The sequence below is a fragment of the Ictidomys tridecemlineatus genome, chromosome 9, assembly GCF_052094955.1.
Source record: "Ictidomys tridecemlineatus isolate mIctTri1 chromosome 9, mIctTri1.hap1, whole genome shotgun sequence".
Lineage (NCBI taxonomy): Eukaryota > Metazoa > Chordata > Mammalia > Rodentia > Sciuridae > Ictidomys > Ictidomys tridecemlineatus.
In genome coordinates, this window is record NC_135485.1 from 66,700,355 (window position 1) to 66,724,446 (window position 24,092).

General features: G+C 34.9%; 1 protein-coding gene across 7 annotated transcripts in view; it reads right to left on the reverse strand.

The window, feature by feature from the left end:
- The window catches only part of Mapk10 (mitogen-activated protein kinase 10), a 313,016-nt gene that overhangs the window by 10,805 nt on the left and 278,119 nt on the right, over positions 1 to 24,092 (reverse strand). For all 7 annotated transcript variants that reach the window (XM_040292190.2, XM_040292193.2, XM_040292192.2 and 4 more), the window contains 2 exons: positions 6,080 to 6,143; positions 3,659 to 3,736 (listed from right to left, as the gene is read on the reverse strand). In XM_040292190.2, coding sequence (XP_040148124.1) covers positions 3,659 to 3,736; positions 6,080 to 6,143 — 142 coding nt within the window. The remainder of the gene's footprint in view (positions 1 to 3,658; positions 3,737 to 6,079; positions 6,144 to 24,092) is intronic.

The window sequence follows — 24,092 nt, forward strand, 5'->3', positions numbered from 1 at the left end:
TCTTCATAAAAAGGAGACCATGCTGTAGATTGTACTTATAAAACACACAATCTTACTGTGATTATTTTAATAATCAGCATGTTTTCAGCACACTTTTGGAATGCTCTGAGTTAACATTATGCCATATCACAGAAAACATTTGATAGTATTTTGTTAAACTGAGTATAAAATATTCTTGAATGTTTTGTGTGTGCCAACTCAGTAGGTTCTGTGCAGGAAAGAGTTCCTCTTTGTGTAGTGTCATGGTACCCTTTTGGTACACTATGTGCTGTGTGCTAGAGCTAGCTTTTAGTATCATTCTAGAACCAATCATTAGCATCTCTTTCCAACTCTACATTTACTGATGTTACATTGGGAGCCTGAAATTGTTCACAGAGTATATTAATACCACAGAAGTTAGTAAATGTTTCTAATCATTTCTTTCATAGGTTTTTGTGTGTTTGATTGTTTTTTAAAGAGATGGTTGTTAAATATTAACCAGTCCACACTGTCAGATGAAAAATTTTTGCTTTGGCATGACTTCTTGTATCACATTATAATATATGTCTATTTGAGGGCAGCCTCTCCTGGCTTTGAGATGACCCATTCAAGTTTATTTTTATGTAGGTAATAAACAAGCTTCGTAAATCATAAAACCATACAGAAATAAATAGGATGCAATGTGGAACTTGGATTCAGGTTAATTTACTGTCGGTCAGTTTGTAAAATTCTCTTAAACAGAATTGAACTGAATTGAATCTGATTATAATACATATTTGCCTCGGACATCCCAGCAATGGATAAATATCCTTTCTCTCAGTGCTACTCAGGAAGAGCCAGTACAGAGACACATTTTAAAAGATGTTTTGCCATAAATAAATCATTATACATTTTCATTGATAAAATGGTATCAAAAGGAACTAAAAACTACTAATTGGTTTGCAAATGAGGAATATTAGCTACTTTCAACTTTACTGTAAAAAATTAGGTTTTATGGAATGAGGTAACACTAATGAAAATTTCTTAGGTGGAAGTTATCTAACCTTAAGCATTCCTTATTTCAGGGGACAATGTTGTTTTGTTTTTTAAGGGAATTATTTTGTTAGCAACACCTCACACCCAATCTCTCTCTCTCTCTCTCTCTCTCTCTCTCTCTCTCTCTCTCTCTCTCTCTCTCTCCCCCCCCCCTCTCTCTCTCTCTCTCTCTCACACACACACACACACACACACACAAATGTAGATACAGAGAATTAGAAGAAAAATTAGAAGGCAAAGATCACAAAGAGGAATTCTCTATTTGCATAATCTTCAGCCTCTCAACTTGTTTGAGCTTAAGACTCATAAATAAATAAATAAAGAGATAGATAGTTAGATAGATAAAATATATTTGACTGGTGACTCAAGCTGGTAGAGATGAACTCAGTGGCGGAGATTACTGCCCCCCCCCATCCCAGGGAGGAGGGATGTATATTAAAAACACCTGGGAAGCTTTATCTTTGATTTGGAGAGTTTGAAAATCTCTGTCCACTTAATGCTATGCATCCTTATCTTAGTGAGTCATTATAACTTGAAGAACTTTCCTTCCCTGGAAGAATAGAGGGAGGGAACAAATCACATTGTAGAATAAGTTGGTCTCCTATATTTGCTCTAGCTCTAACATTCTATGACAACCGCTTTTAGAGGAAAATTAATTTCTATTCATAGATTACTATTCCCTCAGCAGTCTTTACAAATCAATTCAAGAAGCATGCAGCTATGCTAGTCTTGAAAATAAATCACTCTGCAAGTGAAATCAGATAGCAGAAAAACGAGTATAATTATTTATATAGGAATGCATCTGAAGTTTAGATATATTGATATACAGCAATTCCATCAATAAATTTGAAACCTATAAATTCTTCTGCAAATGCACATTGAACTTCCTATTTACATTTTTAAAGCGTCACTATAACATGGGTTTGGGTATTAAAACCATTTTGTCCCTGAGGAACTGCATTAATTTACTCTTTTGTGACAGTATTCCCAGTATCACCATAGAATATTTAGAAAGTTTATATTGTAAGATTACTTTATCCTAGCTGTTTACAAAATTAAATCTAATATGCAAATGTTAATAAGGAAAGGTGTCTATAATGAAGAATGCAAAAAAAAAATGTGACTTTTCAAAAGTTTCTTTTAGTAATTGCCTTTTCCTTCCAGAATAGTTTACCACATTCACACACACTGGTGTGTCAATAAACATTTAACAATTGGTTCTCCAGGAGAAAAAAACATGCCCTGATTTGTAAGGCAAATCCATGTTGTAAAAATCTCTCCTGGCTGGTTTCAAATACCAACATAAGGTTAATAAACTCACATTTGGGAAAAGATGTACACAATTGGTTCTCATGGGCTGATAGTTAGTTCTAGCATACAGCTAATGTGCAATGTCTATATGATGCAAATATATACAAACATATGTAAAGTCACCTGGGACAAGGTAGTTATGGGATGATTATTGGGAAATATGTTCTAGTCATTACAGGAATTCTTAAAGAAGAGTCTTTTTGCCTTAGCAAGTGGCATCTTAAGGCATCTTTGAGTTCTTTAATCAGATGCAAATAGAACATGCAGTAAAGTTAGAAATTGTTTTTGCAGATTTATATTAATCCAGGTGCTAGAATGAATGATTAAGTAGGGCAAAGTGGGGGACACTCCAATGACTCCCTTTGCCCTCCCTGAGGAAAGGAGACGAGATCGAATTGGATATTGCCTCAAGGCTTCGGATGAGAACGCTATGAAATAGGTGCAAATTAGCTATTTAAAAAGGCATATGATGTAATTTATTAATTCATCTTATATCTTTTTACACCTGTTTGTTAAAGGTAGAACAACAAATCAGTTTTCCTCTAAATTAGTCATTTGCAGCCTACATCCTTGCTGGAATGTGCTGAGTGTAGTTTAAAGCTAAAAGCAAATGATCACATTTTCTAAAACTTTTATATTCAGAACACAGGCCTTAGGGAGAAAATAGATTCTTGTTAATAAGTGCAAGTAAATTATTTCAAGTAGTCTAAAAATACAATGCAAGGACCAGTTATATATATACACATATATATATGTATATATGTTATATCTAGCTAGATATGTTATATTGATATATATTTATACATAAAACATACATTAGGAGATAAACACACACACATATATATATAATAATGTATATTATATACATATGATTATATATATGATTATATAGATAGCAAACTAAAGGTTTTCCAAGCTGGCTTTAATTATAGCCCATTTTGTTAGATGCTTCAACTATTGTCTTACCAAGTTTGGGGAGAGTCCAAACATTGAGAATGAATGAGGAAAGAGGTCTTGACTGGTGGGATTCCTGACCTCTGCACTGAATTGGTTATCAAAAGAGCTTTCTGGCTCTGTTTCCTAGGAACATTTACCCTTGAACCAGTCCATGTTAACAAAAATTCTTCAGGATTCATTACTATCTTAAAATCAATATAATCCAGAATGAATATCACACCAAATATCAAAAGAAATTAAATTAAAATCATAGAGAAACAGTCCTGCAATATTTGCTCATATACTCTGTAAGCAATGCTATTGATTGCAACCCCTTCTTAGAACCAAAGAAAGCACCCAAGTACTGGTTAATTGGTTATTCACTGAGAGTGAGTACCTGAAGGAGAAGGTTGTCCTTTTACTACGCCATTTTTAGTCTTTTCTTCTGAACTCATCACTTCCTTGTAAATAAGTTCTGTAAGAAACATTTATTCATGTTATTACAGTATAAAAAACAAAATTTTCCTTAATCAGAGAAATTTATTAGTTAATTACAAATAACATTTTTGTGGGGTTGAACAAATTAGAAAAATTAATTGGGATCCCTTTACTATTATTTTTTGTGGGGGTGAGGGTTAGGCAATAGTTTGTTGTTGTACATGACAGTAGAATCTAGCTTGGCAGATTATATAGAGTATAACTTATTCTACTTAGACTGCTACTTTTGTAGTTGTACATGATGTAGAGTTACCTTGGTCATGTATATAAATACAAGGCTAGGAAAGTTATGACTGATTAATTCTCCTGTCTTTCCTATTCCCCTCCACCTCCACTTCCCTTTGTCTAATCCAATGGATTTCTATTATTCCCTTTCCAACTTCCCTTGTTTTGAGTTATCATCCACAAATCGGAGAGAACATTCGACCTTTGTTTTTTTTTTTTTTTTGGGGGGGGGGATTAGCTTATTTCACTTAGCATGATATTCTCCAGTTCCATCAACTTACCAACAAATGCCATAATTTCACTCTTATTTGTGGCTGTTACTCCTCTATTTCTATATTTCTGGGCAAATGGCATAAAGCCTGGCAAAAAGTATGTACTCAAACCAGTTGATTCAATAAATATATGTAAAATACTCATGTTTTCTGACATCTTTGAGCGGGATTAGAGGGTACTCCTGATACATTCTACTGTTATCTATGAGCATTTTAATGGCTCTGTGTTTGAACACCTACTTTTCTTTTATATTTACACCTTAATAAATGCACAAATTCTCATAACATTAAATTATTACCAATCCTTACAACTTCTATCTTGTACTTCAAACTTTCTTCCAGACTCATATCATAGATTTGTAAATCTAAACATGTCTAAAATCCAACATACAAAAAAAAATTATTTTGTTCATTTCCAAACTGGCATCCATTTGGGGGTTTCTCATTGCTATAGTTAAATTTGGATATCTTCATTTCTTTTTTCTTTTGTACTAGAGATTGAATCTAGAGGTGCTTGACCACTGAGCCACATCCTAGTTCTTTTTATTTTTCTTTTGAGACACTATGTCGCTTAGGACCTTCTGAAGTTACTGAGGCTGGCCTCAAACTTGTGATCTTCCTGCCTCAGCCCCTGAGTCATTGGCATTACAGTCCTGCACCACCATACCTGGTTTCAATTTTTTCTCTCCTTTGCTAAAAATCATTCAGCCCTACTCATTCTTGGTAGTAATGCCATATAATTAGACAATCATCATCCTTTATGATTGTATTTCTTTCTCTAATATAGTCTATGTCCTCTTCAAATAATGTCTATATCCTATCACTTTGTTATTCATGAAACCCCAATAATGTCTTCCTGTTCTTACTTAGATTAAAGCAAACCTTTCCCATCTACTATCTGGTGTCATACTTACTGATTCACGTTATGTATAAGCTCATTTTTCCATATTCACCAACATGAACCCTTCACTAGTAGAATCTCTTAAGTCTCTTTATAACATTGTTGTTTATTTCTATTATTTGTTTTTCTATTATGTATCCCATTTAGTATTTTCCTTTTCCCATTTTATGTTTATTAATACCTTCGAAAAAGCTCAAAATTTCCTTCCCTTCAGATATCCCCTGTATGTTTTTCCCATTTTTATCTGATCTTTTGATATAATTTGCATTTGGTTTTTCTCATATTTATTCTGCTTTATAGTTATTCATATTAATTTAACAATTCTTTACATGTTTGCCGTGTTTTGTGGTTTCGTTTCAACCTCAGTATAATCTTGAAGATTCAGTATGATTTTTGAGAAGTTTTGCTTTAAAAAATTTTTAAAAAAATTTATTAAGTAGAAGTAAGCCACTGTTTTCTATTTAAACACTCATGTTCTATAAATATAGTGAATTAATTCATATGTTAACTATTTTTACTTTGTAAAGTCTAAAAACATCTAAAACTTAATAGTAATTCTATGTTTTATAAGATAATTATATATAAGACATGGAAAGTTTAACTTTGAAATTTTGAATTCTACCATGATAAACTCTTCAATAGTCAATACTATTTAAAAAGTTGTCAAAATTAATTAATTATTAAGCAAATGTGATATTGCTATTAAGATGAAAAAATGGATGAAGTTTTAGGAACTCTGGGTGGTCTAAGATAGCAGTGTAAAAATCCTCTTTTACCAAACTGCTTTACAAGAAAAAATCTTGATATTTTTTGATATCAAAAATATAAAAAATATTAGTATAAGACTTAGGAAGGATCAGCTGCTTTCTTTATTCTGTTTCACTAAAACAAAGAAATACCCATTCAGCAGTACTAGAATCACCTTTCCATTCTTCAATGGTGTGCTCTCTTTCATCCAGCTGTTTGTCATATATCTGAGGTGGAGGCTGCAGAATAAAAACAAAGAATAAATTTTGAAAAATCATGCAAACATAACTAAAGTCTTACATGTAGGACAATATCTTGTTATTCACCGATTTTGGTGGTGATCTCAATATAATTTAAGCTATGGGATATGTACCATAGTTCAGAAGTTAAAATCTCCCAAAACTTATGGAAGATTTACTTTTCTTACAATATTTGCTGCTGATTAAATAAGGCAATGGAACCCAAATCCTGAAACTCACTTCCCAACATTTTCTGATTCAGAATCCACCCCTCAGCAACTAATGGCTGAATATATATAAAACAACTAAAACATTTGATTTAAAGGACCCATTAATTGCTATTTCCTCTCCTATAACAGACCCCTGCTAAAACTCTCCCAGAATGATATGATCTTACTCCATTTTTAGATTTTCTCTGAAGAAAGGCTTATAATGTCTCTAAATAGACCATGGTTCTGGTCCCCAATATAAAGAAATATCTAGATTAAATTAACTATTGTTCTTGGAATATAAGATACCTTTGTATGTAGCTGTTTGCCCCATTTTTACATGGTTTTAATATCTCCTCACTTAGGCATAGAAAGCTGCAAGTCGGTCCCTGAGTGGTCCCTGTGTTAGTTATCTCTGGGAGGAATGATGTGACAGAGCCTCAGTCTAACTTATAAAGTCATCTAGCTCCTCTTTCTATATGGAGTTCAGATATAAAAAAGGAGAGACTTTCATAAACCTACATGCCTTCAAGAAAGGAGGTTATCAAACTCCCAAATCTCTTTTTCCTAATATTCGACTTAGAGAGATCTAACATGGTAGACCAACAGACATAGAAAGAAAAACAAAATCTCTTGGAAAAGCATGTCACTCTGAGGTAGAGAAAGATGGGCCAGAAGATCTGCACCAGCTGACATTGGAATGCCTGCAGAAAAGAGCTATAAAATTCTGGCACATGAGATGGGTGTTGAGAGTCACAGCCGAAGGGGCCCCAGCAAACATCCAGCTGCCAGCAAACTTCCGGCTGATGATTGGCTCACAGCGGCCTCAGCAACATCTAGCTGATTGGCTCCTCTGTGGTGATGCTCATTGGAGATGCTCATTGAGCTGTTTCCCCGCCCTTTCAGACTGCCAGCTGATGATTGGCTCACAGCGGCCCCAGCAACATCTAGCTGATTGGCTCCTCTGCGGTGATGCTCATTGGGCTGTTTCCCTGCCCTTTCAGACCACGGAGCTGCTCATTGGGGGACTTTTTGGCTCCACCCACGCGACCCAGCCAATCGGCCTCAAGAGCAGGAGGATTGTGGGAGTGGGAGAGGCTTGTGGGAAGCCGGTGGTGGCAGTTGGGCTCTGAGGGTTTTTCCTGAGGAGCTGTTTTGTTTGGCCTGTGTGGTTCTAAAAATAAAGTTTGTTTCTTTTGACAAGTGGCTCCTGAATTGTGCCCAGCCAGACTGTGGCAATGAGGAGCCTAGAATTCATCCTTGTTCAACATTCCAAAAGCAATAAGTTTTACAAGAAACTGAGAGTTACTTAATAAAAGTGACTCACACTTGTTAGAAAATGAACCCCTGTAAAATGGCTATTGTAAAAAAAAAAAGGCTTTGGATTAGACTTTTAGAGACACCCTCTGGCTTCTGTGAAAGGTTCTCTAGCTCATGAACAGCACCCAGTGCCATAGTATCCCCTCTTTACTGCATTCAGAATCTCAGGTAGCACGACTAATGATAGAACCCAAATGTTCATCATAGCTCTGGCAGACTGGGGCAGCTCACATCCTGAAGATGTAGCTGGACATGAAACTAGAAGACTATGACCAATTGTGGTGAGGTAAGTTGCATAACTGAGTTATTGAGAAATAACTACTGATGGAGCAAACATTCCTTTAGCACCGGTGCTAGCTACAGGGGCAGAAGACTTTAAGTACTATTGAAGTTGAGATGTGACTAGCTGAACAGTGCTACTCAGCAGTCATCAGCACACTGACAAAAAAACAAAAGAAGACCTTTGTCCTTCTCCACAGCACTATTGAGAACACACAAATTGACCATAAGGGATCTGGAGTTGTCAGGTGTTGCGCATAGGACTTCATTGAGGTAGGTCCTTCTACCTCAAACTATAAAGGACTCTCAAATTACAGGAATAGGATGATTTAATGAGTAAATAAGTAAAACAAAGATATTTTTGAAATGTTGTGAAACTTTTATCTAAGTCAGCTGATGCAAAGCCAGACTCTGTTTTTGGAGAGATGCTTTGCCAAGTGGCAGGTTTCCTGCTGTACCTCTTCCTAAGAATGTGTAATGCTGTGGTGAGGTCCCCATCCTGGCTTTGTCCAGGATCCCTGTGGGACAGTTTGTACAAGCTTTCAGACCCGCAGAGCTCTGTGCTTTGTTGGCACCTCTCTCCTAACAATAGATCAGGCTCTGGATCCTGTATAACTGGCTTCCTCATGCAGTATATTTTTCCATTGAAGTTTCAAAATTAAACATGGCTCAAGAGTACAGTTCCTGCCAAAGTTCATCAATGTCATTTTCTGCTTGCAGAAAAAAGCTATTTTGAGGAGGTTTTTCTTGGAGCGTCAGCGAACAGCTGTTGCTGATGTATAAAGCATGAGACTCTAACCACGATCAAACTACACAGAGAGAAAGAAAACCACTGAATCCAAGACTTCTCCTTTCAATAAATCAAGAGGAATGTTTTAAACATACTTGTGATTATAGTTATATTCAAGGCACTCTGTACAAGAGAGATAAGTTCAGATTTGGGGTTTTTTTTTCTCCTTTTTTGTGTGTTCTGTTTTAAAGAAAGGAGCAAATATCACCTAAGTGGAAGGGTATTTTCACACAAAGATGTCTTCTATACAACAATATAAAAAAATAGTTGACAGATAATTCAAAGAGAGCAATGCCATCACACACACACACACACACACACACACACACACACACACATTTATGTGCTTGGCTAGCAATCATTAGCATGTGACCGTACATAACACTCTCTGACCATCTGGTAAAGAAAATCTGGTGTTTGATTACTCAGCTGTTTTCTCTCTCCACTCTATTACATAGAATGGAATCTTTTGCTTGATAAACAACCTAAATAAAAAAGAAATAAGAAGCAGAAATGAAGAGAGATGGGGAGTATCTGGAGAGTTATTAGGGTTTGTGATCTTTATCACTTTTAATATCATTTAAGAGACAGAAACAATTTTTGTGATATTTTGAAGATTGAGATTTTATTTCCTTGGTTAAAATTCTTGGAGAAATTGAACCTTATCTCATATGGAAGGCATAAATGATAATTTAGTACAGATTTTATATATTTATCTTGACATAATTTTATAAATGTGTTCAATTAAATGAACAAATACATGGTCAATGTGAGTTAGGAAATTTTAGAATTAATTTACTCATATATTAAATTCATTCGTTAATAGTCTTGTATACCTATAACATATTCCAGACTACATTAGAAATTGATATTTCAAAGATAAATAATTTGACTACTAAACTCAAAGAGTTCATAATTTATAACAACAAAGATCCCAAATAAACAACTTACCATTGTACCTCAAGAAATTGGAGCAAGAAGAACAAACTAGATTTGATGTTTGTAAATGAAAGGAACTAATAAAGGCCAGAGCAGAAATAAATGCAATAGAGATGAAAAAGAAAAACAATGAAACCAAGAATTAATTTTTGAAAAGATAAACAAAACTGACCAACCTGCAGCTAAATAAAGGAAGAAAGAAAGAGGGATTAATTTGAATACATAAAGTACTAGAAACACAAAGGACCCTAAGAGACTACTATCAACAATCACATCACAACAGATCAGCTAACCTAGAAGAAATTAATAGGGCCTTAGACACATATAACCTATCAAGATCGAGTCACAAAGAAATGGAAAACCTAAACAGATCAATAACAAGAAAAGAGATTGAGTTAATAATTTAAAAGTCTCCTGTCAACAAAAAGTCTAGCACTAGATGGCTTCACAGTTCAATTCTTCCAAATATTTCAAGAATTATTATGAATTTTTCTCAAATGCTTCCAAAAACTTGAATAAAATGAAACATGTTCAAAACATTTTATGAGGCCAGCATTACTCGGATACCAAAGCCAGACAAGGACACTACAAGAATTCAGGTGAATTTTCCTGATGTAGATAGATGCTACAGTTCTCAATGAAATGCTGGCATACCAAATTCAACAACACATATCAAAGGGATGATTCACCCAAATCAAGAAGAGTCTATCCTAGGAATGCAAGGATAGTTCTGCATATGCAAATCAATAAATGTAACACACCACATTAAGAGAATGAAGGGCAAAATCAGGCAAATATTAAACAGAGACAGAGAAAATATTCAACAAAATCCAGCATCTTTCATGATAAAAATGTTCAACAAATGCTCTTGAAAACAATAAAAGGCCACAGACGACAAACCCACTAAAGCCATACTCAAATAGTGAAAAGCTTTTCCTCTGAGATCAGGAACAAGACAAGGATGCCTACTCTTGGCATTTCTCTTCAGCATAGTGCTGGAGCAATAAGGGCCATATTAAGGAATAAAAGGTACCCAAATTGGGAAGGAAGAAGTTAAATTGTCCCTCTGTGAAGACAACACAATTTTATATATTGAAAACTCTAAACAATCCACCAAACACTGATAGAATTGCTAAACAACTCAGTACAGTGGCAGAATATAAGATCAACATACAAAACTAAGTAGTATTTCTATGCACTAACAATGATCTATCCTAAAACAGATAAGATTTAGAAAACTATCCCACTTACAATAGTTGCAAAAATAATATAATATTTGAGAATATATTTAACCAAGGCAGTGAAAGACCTATCCACTGAAAACTATAAATCATTAGTGAAATTAACTGAAGAAGACATAAATACAGTCAGATATTGAATAAGGATAACTTGGTGAATCACAGACCACATATACAACAATGGTCCTATAAGATAATAACAAAACTGAAAAATTCCTACCACTTAGAACATTGTAGTTCTTATCACATTATAATGAAACATATTGCTTTTGTTTATAGTGATATCACTGTAAATTGACCTATAGCACATACAATTAGGTACAGTGCATAGTACTTGAAAATAAATGACTATGTTATCAGTTTATGTATTCTTGTTACTATACTTTTATCCTTATTTTGGAATTTATGCTTACAAAAGATTTTTACTATAAAATAGTATGTTAAGTTAGGCCATCACCAACTTTATACACCTCATGTTTATTTTGTCTCTTGATCATATCAAGAGGCCATACTGAGCATTTGATCTAAACCATCTAGTTTCACTAAGTACACTCTACAGTGTTCAAAGAATGGTGAAATTGCCTAAAACACATTTCTTAGAATAAATCTCTATTGTTAGGTGACACATGACTATAAAAAAAGTCCCATATTTATGAACTAAAAGAATTAATAGTTAAATGTCCATGCTAACCAAAGCAATCTACATATTCAATGCAATTCCTATCAAAATCCAGTGTCATTTTTCACAGGTATAGAAAAAGCAATTCTAAAATTCATATAGAGATACAAAAGATCATACCTGGATAAAAATAATGTTGAGCAAAATGAACAAATATGTAGGCATCATATTACCTGACTTCAAAATATATTGCAAATAAATAATAAACCAAAACATCATCATATCAGTATAAAAATAGACCTGACTGATGGAACAGCATAGGGATCCAAAAAATTATTCTGCACATTTGCAGTTAAGTGTATTTTTTTGTGGGGGGTGGGAGGAGTACCAGGGACTGAACTCAGGGGTATTCAACCACTGAGCCATATCCCCAGCCCTATTTGTATTTTATTTAGAGACAGCGTCTCACTGAGTTGCTTAGAGCCTCTCTATTGCTGAGGCTAGTTTTGAACTCGTAATCCTCCTGAGCCACAGGAATTGCAGGCGTGCACCAAGGCACCTGGCTGCAGTTAAGTGAATTTTTGACAAAGAGCCAAGAACACCCAATTAGAAAAGGACAGTGACTTCAATAAATGGTGTCACAACAACTGGGATTCCACATGCAAACAAGTGAAATTAGGTCTTTGTCATATATCCTATGTAGATATCAACTCAAAATATATCTAAAAGTCACCTAAAAAGTCAACTCAAGATAGATTTAAGACTTAAATTTGAGACCTGAAACCTAAAAACTAATAAAACCTAGGGGGGAAATCTCCATGTCTGAGCAACGAGTTTGGGGGATAGGAATCCAAAAGCCCAGTCAACAAAAGCAAAAATGGACAATCAAAAAGTTTTCTTCACAGAAAAAAAAAATCATCAGAAAAGAGACAACCTATGAAATCAGAGAAAACATTCTCAAACCGTGCATTTGACAAGGGGTTAATATTCAATAATAAGGAACTCAAGCAACTTGATAGAAATCAAATAATCCAAAAATGTATAGAACATCTGAACAAACAATTCTCAAAAGAAGATATAAAAACAGTGTGAGGTAAGAAATGAGGATGATGAGATGACTATTTCCTCCTAGAAGTGTTGCTCTGTTTTGCTGTGTTTGGGGGCAGGGGAGGTGGTGCTACTACTGGTGCAGAACTGACAGCTTTGACAGCTTGGAGATGAAGGGGGCTGAGGGAGCAGCATCAAGCGCCTCCTAAGGACCTGCTTCAGTCATGTGGGTAAAGCAGTCCCACAGGTTGAAAGGAGGAGGAGGAGATTTCTTGTGATTAGGAGACATGCACAGTCCAATATTCAACACATTAATTTTGAGATCTCAATTTGAATCCCAGTGACTATTAGATTTATAGAATTGGAACTCAGAAAAATTATATGAGAGACTATATAGATTTCAGTCAAGTGCGGTACTCAAATTTAAGGCTGTGGTGAAAGATATGATTGCTAAGGACTAAAGAAATTAAGGATAAAAGGGAAGAACTCCCGAAAAACAAAATTATACAGGAAGAGAAAACAATTCAGACCCATCAGTAGAAGCTAAAGGAAAATAGGAATACTGTCCCCATGGAAATGAAAAGAGGTGTCATGAAGGAGGGGAGTCAACCTATCCAAATGGACAGATACATGAGATGCCATTTTCCCTTGAATGTGACACCAGAGACAACCGGCAATTTTAGAGGAAACAATTTTACAATTTGAGAAGAAAAACAGAGTAATTATGATTAAATAAGAACTAGCTTTTTGCAGGGACTTGGTAAAAGCTACTTCCACTTTTAAAAGCAAAAATGTAATAAAGCAAAATGTTTGCCTTGATTATTTGTTCTTTGAAATTAAAGAGGCAAGAGAATGTTTATTTGTAAACAAACTGAACATACCAATAGAAACTGAAACATAGGAGATACACAGGAAAGAAAGAGAACCACATGCAGAAAAGAAAGACTACCAACAAGCGTACTTTACACTTTTTTTCTGGACTCTATGTAACTAACTCTATCACAGCACTCTTATCTTTCCCCTCAACATTTTTTATGTTAATACAAATTTTTACAAAGCTGATTTTCATGTATTATCTCATTTGGTACTTATGACCATCCTTCTGTTTTAAGAGGTGCACAAATGCAACTAAAGCACAAAAAGATTAAGCAGTCTATCAGTAAGTAGTGGAGACAATATTTAAACCCTAATCTACCTGAATACAAAATCCCTGGATTTTTGCATTTTTCCAATTAACTATGGCTTATAAAATAGTTCGTCCTAATTTAATCTATTTAAGTAAGTGCATTTAAAAGTTTCACAGCCATAATAATCAACACAGAAAAGCAGAGGGAAAAAGTTAATGATAACTCTGGCTGGAGGGATCCTCAAAATGCTATTAACTAGTGTATACACAAAATTTCCATGTTGTGCATTGTATTGTGATGCTGCCACCTTGTGGTTGCATTTGGGAAAAAAGAAGATCAATTAAGTAAAGGATACTAAAAGGTGAGATCATCATTTGTCAATTTGCTCTAATACAAGAGTTCTCAACTAGGGCTACAAACTGAAAACAACTGATAGCTTTAAAAATATTTATTCCTGAATGCCGCCCCCAGAGATTCTGATTTAATTTTTTGGGGTGTGGCCTGGTCATATGAATATTTAAACATCACCCAGGAATCATAATGTACAACAAGTATTAAGACTTTTATTCTAAGCACGTACACATTAGTAAACACAAGTTTCGTTGTTTTACTAAGAATACTTCATTTCCATTGAGGCAAGACAAAGCATTCAAAAGAAAATTTTTCTGCCTTAAATGATATGTAGTTTTGGTAAAGTGATTTCTATATTTTAAAGAATAGAACAAAAAGATTTGTGAATCACAACTAAAGAAAACATAATATTTATATGTCACAATCAAGTGAAGTCTGTAGGCAAAGTGAGCAATGAGAACCTCTAAGCTTCTTGAATAAGTCATATATTTCCCGAAAGGAGTAATAGATTACTTTGTCCAGTAATCGCTACTTAACTGTGTGGACCCTGGTACTAGAAGATGAGTGACCTCGGGAAATTCATTCAGTTTGCAATAAATTGTTTCATTTACTGCTTTATTCAACAGAAAACTAATTCTAAACACAAGACAAATATAAGTTAATTCAACAAACCTCTCTTGAGAACTAGCAAGTTTGAAAGCACTGCATTGTAATGCATTCTATACAGAAAGTACTAATGTTGCTTCGAGACATCATAGCACTAAGTGACCAGGGAAACTTTTGAAAGCTAGTACTGCAAATTTTAATTATAATGTGAACTGAGTGTAATTAGAAATCTTAATTAAATAATGCTTCAGTGGTTTGACAAGGAAGTTAAATTCAGTTTTCCTCATTTTTCATTCTATTCTTTAGTTTCCTCAGGTAATAGGTTATAAATTTGTTAACTTTATACTATTTAAAATTTAGTCATGTCCTGAAATGGAAATCTCTTTACTCCTCAATAGAAATTAAAATTTTCTATGGTTCTTTAACTAAAAAGTCTCATGACTTATGCCACAAATCACCCAGCACCCAAGTCATAAACTTTTATTTTTTCATTAATTCACTTAACATGTATTAATTAACTAACTACTATATGTTTTCAGTCATTCTTAAATTACACCTCCCTCAAGCCTCAGGTTTGATTAATTTCAATGCATGTAGATTATTAGCTTCTAAATATTTCATGAATCATCCTTCCATGTCTATTCTCTGGCCATCAACAGCTGTAATGTATGTTACTAAAGATCTATACCTTCACCTTTTGCCTGCCTTGTCTCTGCTCCAGTTCCAATTTGCAGACAGAATGAATTTTTAGAAACTAAAATCTAATAATACTATTATACTTGCTAGTAAATGGCTTCCCTTCCCCTAGGATAGAGTGTGCCATCTATAACAATTCTTAGAAATGCCTTTACCCTGGTTCTTGCTTTCCAGCTCCAAATAATTTTTATCTTTTTTCATTGAGTTACCCCCAAAGATTTGCAATTCTCCCAACCTTCTCTTGACCTTGGAATTTGTGTATATACCTTTTATTCTGCCTATCTTTCTTCACTTGGATAGTTCCTGCTTTATCTTTCATTCCATTTAGATACTATTTCCTCTAAGGAGCATTTTCTAACTCACATTACTGAATTGAGTTTTCTATGTGATTCTTTCATATGATTAGTTTAAAGTCTGGACTATGTATTATTCAACATTTACTTGTCTTCTCACTAGATTTGGAAAAAATAATCAAGAGCAAATAATGAGATTTTTTTCACCAATGTATAGTACTCTATGTAATACATAGCAGACATTCAATAAGTACAAATAAATGAATAAGGAGCAATTACTGTGTTCAAACATGCACCATATATGAATTTGGATATATTTGTCAGTAAAAAGATAATATAAGTAATGATATGTTTGAAATTATTTAATTAATTTTACAAACCAACAGATTCCAGCTTTATAGGTATACATATTAGCCACACAATCTTAGTTCAGGAGCTAAACACCACCAATATCCATGTACCTTAGTGTCTTTAACTGTAAATATACATTTAAAATTCAAAAAATAGCTCTCTCTCTGCTTCCTGATCACCATGTGAGCTGCCTTCTGCTGTACTCTTCTGCCATATTGGTCCTGCCTCACCTGGAGCCCTGACGAATGTCTATGGATTGAGACCTCTGAAACTGTGAGCCCTCAAACAAACTTTTCCTCCTCTACAATTGTTCTGGTCAGGTCCTTTAGTCACAGCAGTGAAATAGCTGACTAAAACAGAAACTGGTACCGAGAGTGGGGACATTGCTGTGACTAACCTGACCATGTGGTTCAGAAGCATTTTGAGATTTTTGGCATTGGTGGGAGGAATTTTGAGATGCTTAGCAGTATAAGCTGGAGATGTTTTAGATTGTTGTAAGCAAATGGCTGATTCTGCTGGGAGCTCAGAAGACCAGAATGCCAACAGGACTGCAGACAGAAGACAGGGCTAAGAAGGGTTTCGAGGAAAAGGAGGACACTACTGGAAATCGACTAGAGGCCAATTTCTGGCTGGGACATTATCTGAATTTTGCCTGTATCCTGAGACCTTCAGTGAGGATGATTTTAAAAGCAATGCACTTCTTAATCCGGGTGGAAGAAATTTCTAGGCAACAGAGCATTCAGACGGAGGCATGGATATTGCTGAAGGCTTTTAGCCAATTTTTTTTTTTTGTGTGTGTGTATGTGTGTGATAATCAGGAACAGAAAGCAGAACAAAAAGATTTGGAAAACATGGACTTAAATGGCCTAAGTAAAACTAGTGATAAGGAAGTTGAGTTGTTAAAGACACTGTTGCCACTAAAGAAATGGTGAAGACATTTCTTGTGGTGAAGAGACAGTAAGAGAGATGGCTTGAGGGCATCTTAGGATCTGGCCATGAGCACATCATCTAAAGCTCAAGAAAGTAGAGTGAGAATTCTCTGGAGATCAGTTGGGCACCCTTCTTGCACAAGGTGGCCAGGAAGTTTTTTCAACATGCTCAGCCACCCAGAAATTCAAGCTGCTGCAGCCAGGGTCTCTGGAAGCTTGGCTACTGCTCAAGATGGCACCAGATCTTGGCATCAACGTCATGGTGTTGGTTCTATAGGAATGCAGGATGTTGGAGTAAGCGGGTTGTGGAGGCTTCTACCAATATCTCAAAGGAAGGCCTTGAAAGCCAGGCAAAGGGCAGCAAATTGGGAGTCCCTGCAGGTACTCCCTGAGAAGGCAAGTTGTGGAGATTTGAGAAGAAAGCTGAAACTTCAGTGCAGACCCCCCAAATTAAGAAATGCCAGTAAGGTGGGAGGTGTCCTAGGAAAGCTGTAGGAATTGAACAGAGACCAGCCAACAGAGTGGCCACTTGGGCTTCAACCAACAAGGCCATAGGGAGGAGCTACACAAGCCCTTTGGAGAGGACATCATGCCTTGTGCTTCAGATTCCAGACACAGTTCTACAGGACCTGTTTGCCCAGCTGGATTTTGGTCTTGCTTTGGTCCTATCCCTTCTTTCTATGCCCCTATTTTTGTAAATGGAAACATTTACTTAGTACCTTTTGATATTAGATTGCCCTTAATTTTATAGAAACTCACAATGTGAGGTTGGGTTGAGCCTCAGAGAAGACTGGACTTTAACTTTGAGCAGTCTTGGAACTGTTGAGACTCTGGGGACTCTTGGAAAGGGACAAAATGTGTTCTGCATTATGAGATGGTTGTGAGCTTTTGGTGGCCAGGTGTAGAATGTTGTGGTTTAGATGTGAGGCATCCCCATAAGCTCACATGTGAGACAATGCAAGAAGGTTTAAAGCAGAAATAATTGGGTTGTGAAAGTCTTAACCCAATCAATGAATTTATACCCTGATATGGATTAACTGACCAGTAACTGAAATAGTAGGGTATAGTTGCAGGCGGTGGGAATTGGAGGCCTGGTATTGGGGTATATATTTGTATCTGGCAAGTAGAGACCTCTCTTTCTCTCTCTGCCTTCTGATCACCATGTGAGCTGCTTCCCTCTGTCACAGTCTTCTGTCATGTTGTTCCTGCCTCACCTGGAATCCTGAGGAATGGAATCAGTTGTCTGTGGATTGAGACCTCTGAAACCATAAGCCCTTAAATAAACTTTTCCTCCTCTAAAAAAGAGAAATAAAAAAATATTGATTATATTGCTTTTAAGGATCCAGAAGTGTTTTAAATACTTCAGATAGAGCCATGTCCCAAAGAGTCAATGTCTCTCTGTTTGTGGATCTTTAACTCTAGTGAATGAGTTTGACAATTAAAAGAGATATAATATAAAACATTAATAATATTGAGAGAAAATAGTAAGAGGCTGGGGTATAATAGAGTGTTATTCTAGATAGGATAATCATGGATGAGTTCTTCGATAAGGTAACATTTGAGCAAAAGTTTTTTTGAAGTAATGAGGGAACCATGTAGTTAAAAGGGGAAGAATGTTCCAGAGAGAAGAATTATAGTGCAAAGACATCAGTGGAGAAGCTTGCTTATCATGGTCAGAAGAAACAAAAAGGCCAATACACTCAGGAGAGTGGAAAGGGGAAAACACAGAAAATAAAATCAGAAAAGTAAGGAGGGGCAAAATGAAGTAGAGAAATATTTTCTACACTGACCTCATGAAAAAAATAAAAAGATTGATTCATTATTACCAGCACTTACTAATGTAACCAAGAATGTGACAAAAAATCAAGATATGAAGGTTTTGCTATGTGTGTGTGTCTGTGTATGTGTATGTGTGTGTGTGTGTGTGTGTGTGTGTACATGCTGACTTGGAATATCAAACACCTTTCTTACTAAGGGTTGTACTATAATTTGGAACAGCAGTGAAATAGATGGAGCCTTGAAAGCCATGATGAGTACTTGGAGCTTTACTATAATACAATGAGAATTCGCTGGAGCGTATTAGCTGAGAAATTATGTGACTTTCACATTTTAAAAGGAAAACTTGAGGCACTTTAGAGCAAAGACCACAAAGGACAATAGTGGAGCTGGGAGATGAGAGACTATTATATGATATGTGCAGAGATGATTGTATGGACTGATAGATGCTGAGTACTTATTTAGAAGGTCATCTCAGTAAGATTTGTTGAGAACAATGATCATTTTCTAGAGTTTTTATAAGGTTTTAATAAGATTGTATATGAGAAAGGGTTTTATAAACATAAAGAAGTGCTTGGCACAGCACAGGGGAATACAATTCAAGTGACATTCATTGATCATACACTATGCATCCACCATTGCTTTCTGTTCTCTGCACTCAGTAGATAGAACTGTATTTCTGCTGCCAAGTAATTTTGAGTAGTAGAGTTGAGGGAGATAAACACAAAAATGGATCATGGATAGAATGGAAACAATATGTGACATAATGATATGTGGACAGTTCTCAAGGAAAAGAGCTAATTTAAAATTCTGAGAAGCAATAGCTCTTCTTATAAGACCTTCTTTCCATAGGATAAAGGACATGTAAGCCTGATTAAGATGTTATAGAATAAAAGAGAGCTGAAAATAAACTAGAAAAGGTTCTAGGTTAAATATCAACACAACACAGTATCACAGATACTGTTGAGTCAGCCCATTAATGCCACATGACATTTGAAACACTGTCCTACAGACACAAAGTAAGTGAGAGAAAGGGATTTGGGGCACTTCTATATCAATCACATGAATCAATAATGAGTTATCCTAGATATATTAGCCACAGAAATCACACTTCATCAGTTAGGATCAATGAGTAGCTCTGGGGTATGAATCCATGGTGAACACAGAAACAGGTACAGAATAAGTAACTCGCTTCAGGTAAACTGATTTAAATAAACTTTACTACTTTTACAGGAGTACTATCATATTTAAACTCAGATATATTAATATTACTAAGTTTTTCAATTTTATATTATTTACTAATTTTAAAATGCATAATTTTTGTTCATTTCAAATCTTGCTATTTTCTCCTCCCATCACTGATCTCTCTGAAAAAGTTTAGATTATGACATCAATGTTTTGGACTAATAAAATATTTTAGTCAGGTGTAAAGACTTCTGCTAATCTGGTAATAACTGCCTCTTATAGTGACATGGATTCAATACATCTGGCAGATTATACAAGTATTTATGTATTAACATACAAAATGATTTTATCATTAAAAATTAAAATATCATTAAAATATTTTTGTAAATTTATTTCTATCTTAAATTTCTTCAATATTCAAATTATTGAAATACTTCCTTTGTATAGAAAAATAGAATTTTTAAAGGATTTGTAATACAATGAAATGAGCATAGGCTTAGAACCTTAGTTTTTAGCTGTGGGTCTAGGTAAAATCATTTTAAAATTCTGTAAACTGAGATCAATAATACCCACGTTAGTATTTTCCAAGTAATAATGTTATTTTTGCTGTGATAATGGAGAATAGGAACACTGTAGGAAAGGTAAATAAAACATATGAGTCAATATGAGAACAATTCAAGAGTGTCATTAATATTTCTGAGACCCTACTTTCTTTAAGGAATACAGTTAAAAGCTGATACAAATGTGACTGTGGCAAAACACTCATTCTCAAGTTGCTCCCAGAGTGAAAAATTCTAAGGCACACGTGGTGGGCAAGGATACTCTGGGGCTGGGAGGCTGAGGTGGAACACAATCACCTGAAGGTGAGAAATTATTTCCAATTAATAATGGACCCACAGGCATCTGACACACCCCACACATCTCAACAGGAATCTTTACTTTAACAACATAGATGAGTTGGTCACTATGCCACTCAGGTATATTGGGGAAGAAAAAAAAGCTTGAGAAACAAGCATAGTCACAGAGAACATCATACAGATATAAGGAATTACTATTGTCCTACTTTTCTTTTCATCCAGTAGTGAAACAATTCAAGGACTAATTTGAAAACAATTAGTGGTTATAATCCATCTTCACATAACTGTCAATTATATTATGAATAACAAGAACTACATATTTTTGCTATTTGAAATAATGAAGGCTGAGTGGTGGTATATAATTGAATTACTATATAAATTTAGGTGAACTAAATCAAAGTAATTTATTCAAAGTATGATGAATCCTTGAGTCCAGATTGTTGACAGTGAATGGTTTTCATGTGTCATGACCTCTGTCTTCACACTGTAGCTCTTGGTCCTCTCCCGATGCTTGAAAACTCTTGGTTTGGAAAAGCTGGAATATGTGTATCCATATTTTAAACTCACTAATTACAAGTGAATATTTTGCTTAGATTATAGCTAAATTTTCCATTTGAGGAGAAGTTACTAATTATTTAAGAATGTCTCTGTGTAAGGATTCTAGCTAGGAATAAACCTTTCTTTGTGATTAAATAGGAATCACAAGGCAATAGAGCAAGGAAAATGAACAAGCCTGTCTCAGAAAAAGAAGTGATAGCAGATTGCTCTACTCTGAAAACAGCACTCCAGCACATTTGTCATGAAACAAAGACACCAAAATTGCTTTCTGCTGAACAAAGTCCAAAATAACTCACATCTTAGATAAGAAATTTTCAGAAAAAGAACCTGAGGCATAGTGATTATATTCATTGCTTCTTTCAATGAAACATGAAAGAAGTTCAGTTTTCCAAATGTACTTAGAGAGAGACATCAGATTCTCCTTGGAATTAGAAACTATGGGGAGTTCCTTTTGGATATCAACTAAAAGTATTTTTCATAAACAGTAAACCCATTCTCTTTCACAAGATATTGTGGGCCACTACTCTACAAATGACCCTGTGAGTCTCATATTAAACCTGTGGCAGGTTTTAGAAAAGGTTTTTATCATTCTTACAACCGCCTTGTCATTAGAAAGGGCCATAATAATTTTATTATAGCACATACTCTGTGAAAGACCATAAACTTTTAATAGACTTATAAAAAGGGAGTATAACCTTTTCAATATTCTGCCTCATCGTTGAATGAATTCATTCTACCTTTTTCTCACATATAACCAGTGCCCAAGGGCCTAAGCAATGGTTTTACACTTGGGAAGAATATTCAGATCCAGCCTCTTCCCTGACTCTGAAGGTTACAAAGATTTAGCACCCAAGAGTCCTTCTGCCTGTTCTGGTTCTGATTCTTTTTGCAACTGTTCAAACTTCCAGTGCATAAAGAATTTTGATCTTAGGTCTTACTACAATTCTCATGCCATTCTGATGTCATCTCTAAACTTTTTATTTGGGGTTAAAAGAAAAAGTAAATATAAACATTCTACAGTGTTAAATAACTTATAACTGTTTTCACACATTCATTTTCAGTCTCATTAAAGATTATCCTTTCTAATTGTTTCTCCCTTCTCTTAGAATGTGAAACTTCTTAATTTACCTCTCAACCTTGATGGCATGACTGACTCTAAGCTGAACTTCTCAAATGAGATGGTTGGTTAATTTAACCCTATGATCTCTTCTGCATAGTGAAAAACTTGGACCCTTTTGAGTGTTTTTGTTGTTTTCATTTGGTTATTTTACTTTTTTGTGCAATGCTCAATATAACCAACTTTTTCTTTTTCTTTCTTTCTTTCTTTTTTCTTTTTTTTTGGTACTGGGCATTGAACCCAGGAGGAGGCACTTAACTACTGAGCCACATCTCCAGTACCTCTGCCCTTTTTAAATATTTTATCTAGAGACAAGGTTTTGCTGAGTTGCTTAGTGCCTCACTAAGTTAAGTTTCTAAGGCTGGCTTTGAACTTGCAATCCTCAGCCTACTGAGCTGCTGGGATTATAGACATGCAACACTGCACCTGGAATTAATCAACTTCTTAGAAAAAAAGAGAAGCAAAAATTTTTGGAGACAAACACAGCAAAGAAAATGTATGTTGCAAAGGAAGTAAGTATTTAATTACAAGAAATAAATTAAAAGCAGATGAAGAAAGTTGAATCTCCATTCTCATGATACCTGCATCATTCATTGAAGAATAATGTGACCAGAGAGCTATAAACCAACTGCCAATTTAACCCTTGAAAGCCTCCCAGTCCAAGTGAAAAAGCTAGCTACTTAAATAGTACACAGTAGCTGTTCATTTCTGTTTCTTGAAAAAATGCCATTTTAAAATTGCCTAGGACATCATGAAATTATTTCTATAATGTCAAAATTTTCAAAAAATCATAATAGTGCAAATAGAAGGCATAGCATTTTAAATTTATCAGTTGCTTTCCTCTCCATTCTGTTGCTAAAAAAAAAAAAGATCTTTACAAATGAAAGAGACTTTTAATACAAATACAAAATTATCCCAAGGAAATAAGCTATAATTCTCTACAAAGTGCACTTAATGTCTTAAGTCAAAGTTCACTTAGGCCTATAAACTTAGTAACAGTAAAATATCACTATTTTTTAGACCCCTTAACATAAACTTTCTCTATGAGTCCAGTGCTTTTTATATTTTTAAGAATTATATTTGGAGTAAAAGAGCTCCAGAAACCTGATAAAGCTTATGAGCTGTATCACCAGGAAGATGGATATATAGACATAATTATAATTTCAGAATCTTTTTCAAAAGTCCCCTGAATTTCCTGCAGCAAACATAATGGAGTCATAAGAAAGCTGAGTGCTAGACTGTGAGTTCCTGAGGGCAGGGAAATAATTCCCTCATCTATGAGTCTTGAGCTCCACTTTAGGGTCAGCATCACATAGGGGTGCAGTAAGCACTTGTTGTGTTGAATAGTACAGGATGGATTTTAAAAATAAAGAATATTCTGTTAAAATTTAATTGTACAATTAATTTGCATTGAATCTGAAAGTAAAGGAGCAAAGAAAACCGTTTCAAGTAGCAAAACTATGTAGGAATTTAAGCAGGGCTACCCACCAAATAAGTGTTCTGCTTGAGGTAGAACAAATATGGCCTATAAATCACAGAGTTTATAAATAATAAATATGTAGGCTTTGCAGAAAATCAGAGAAGAGACTTCACTAGTAAAGAAAAAGGTATGTCTTGAGAATGAACCATTCGACCATTCCAGTTTTTTATGCTTTCTAACCT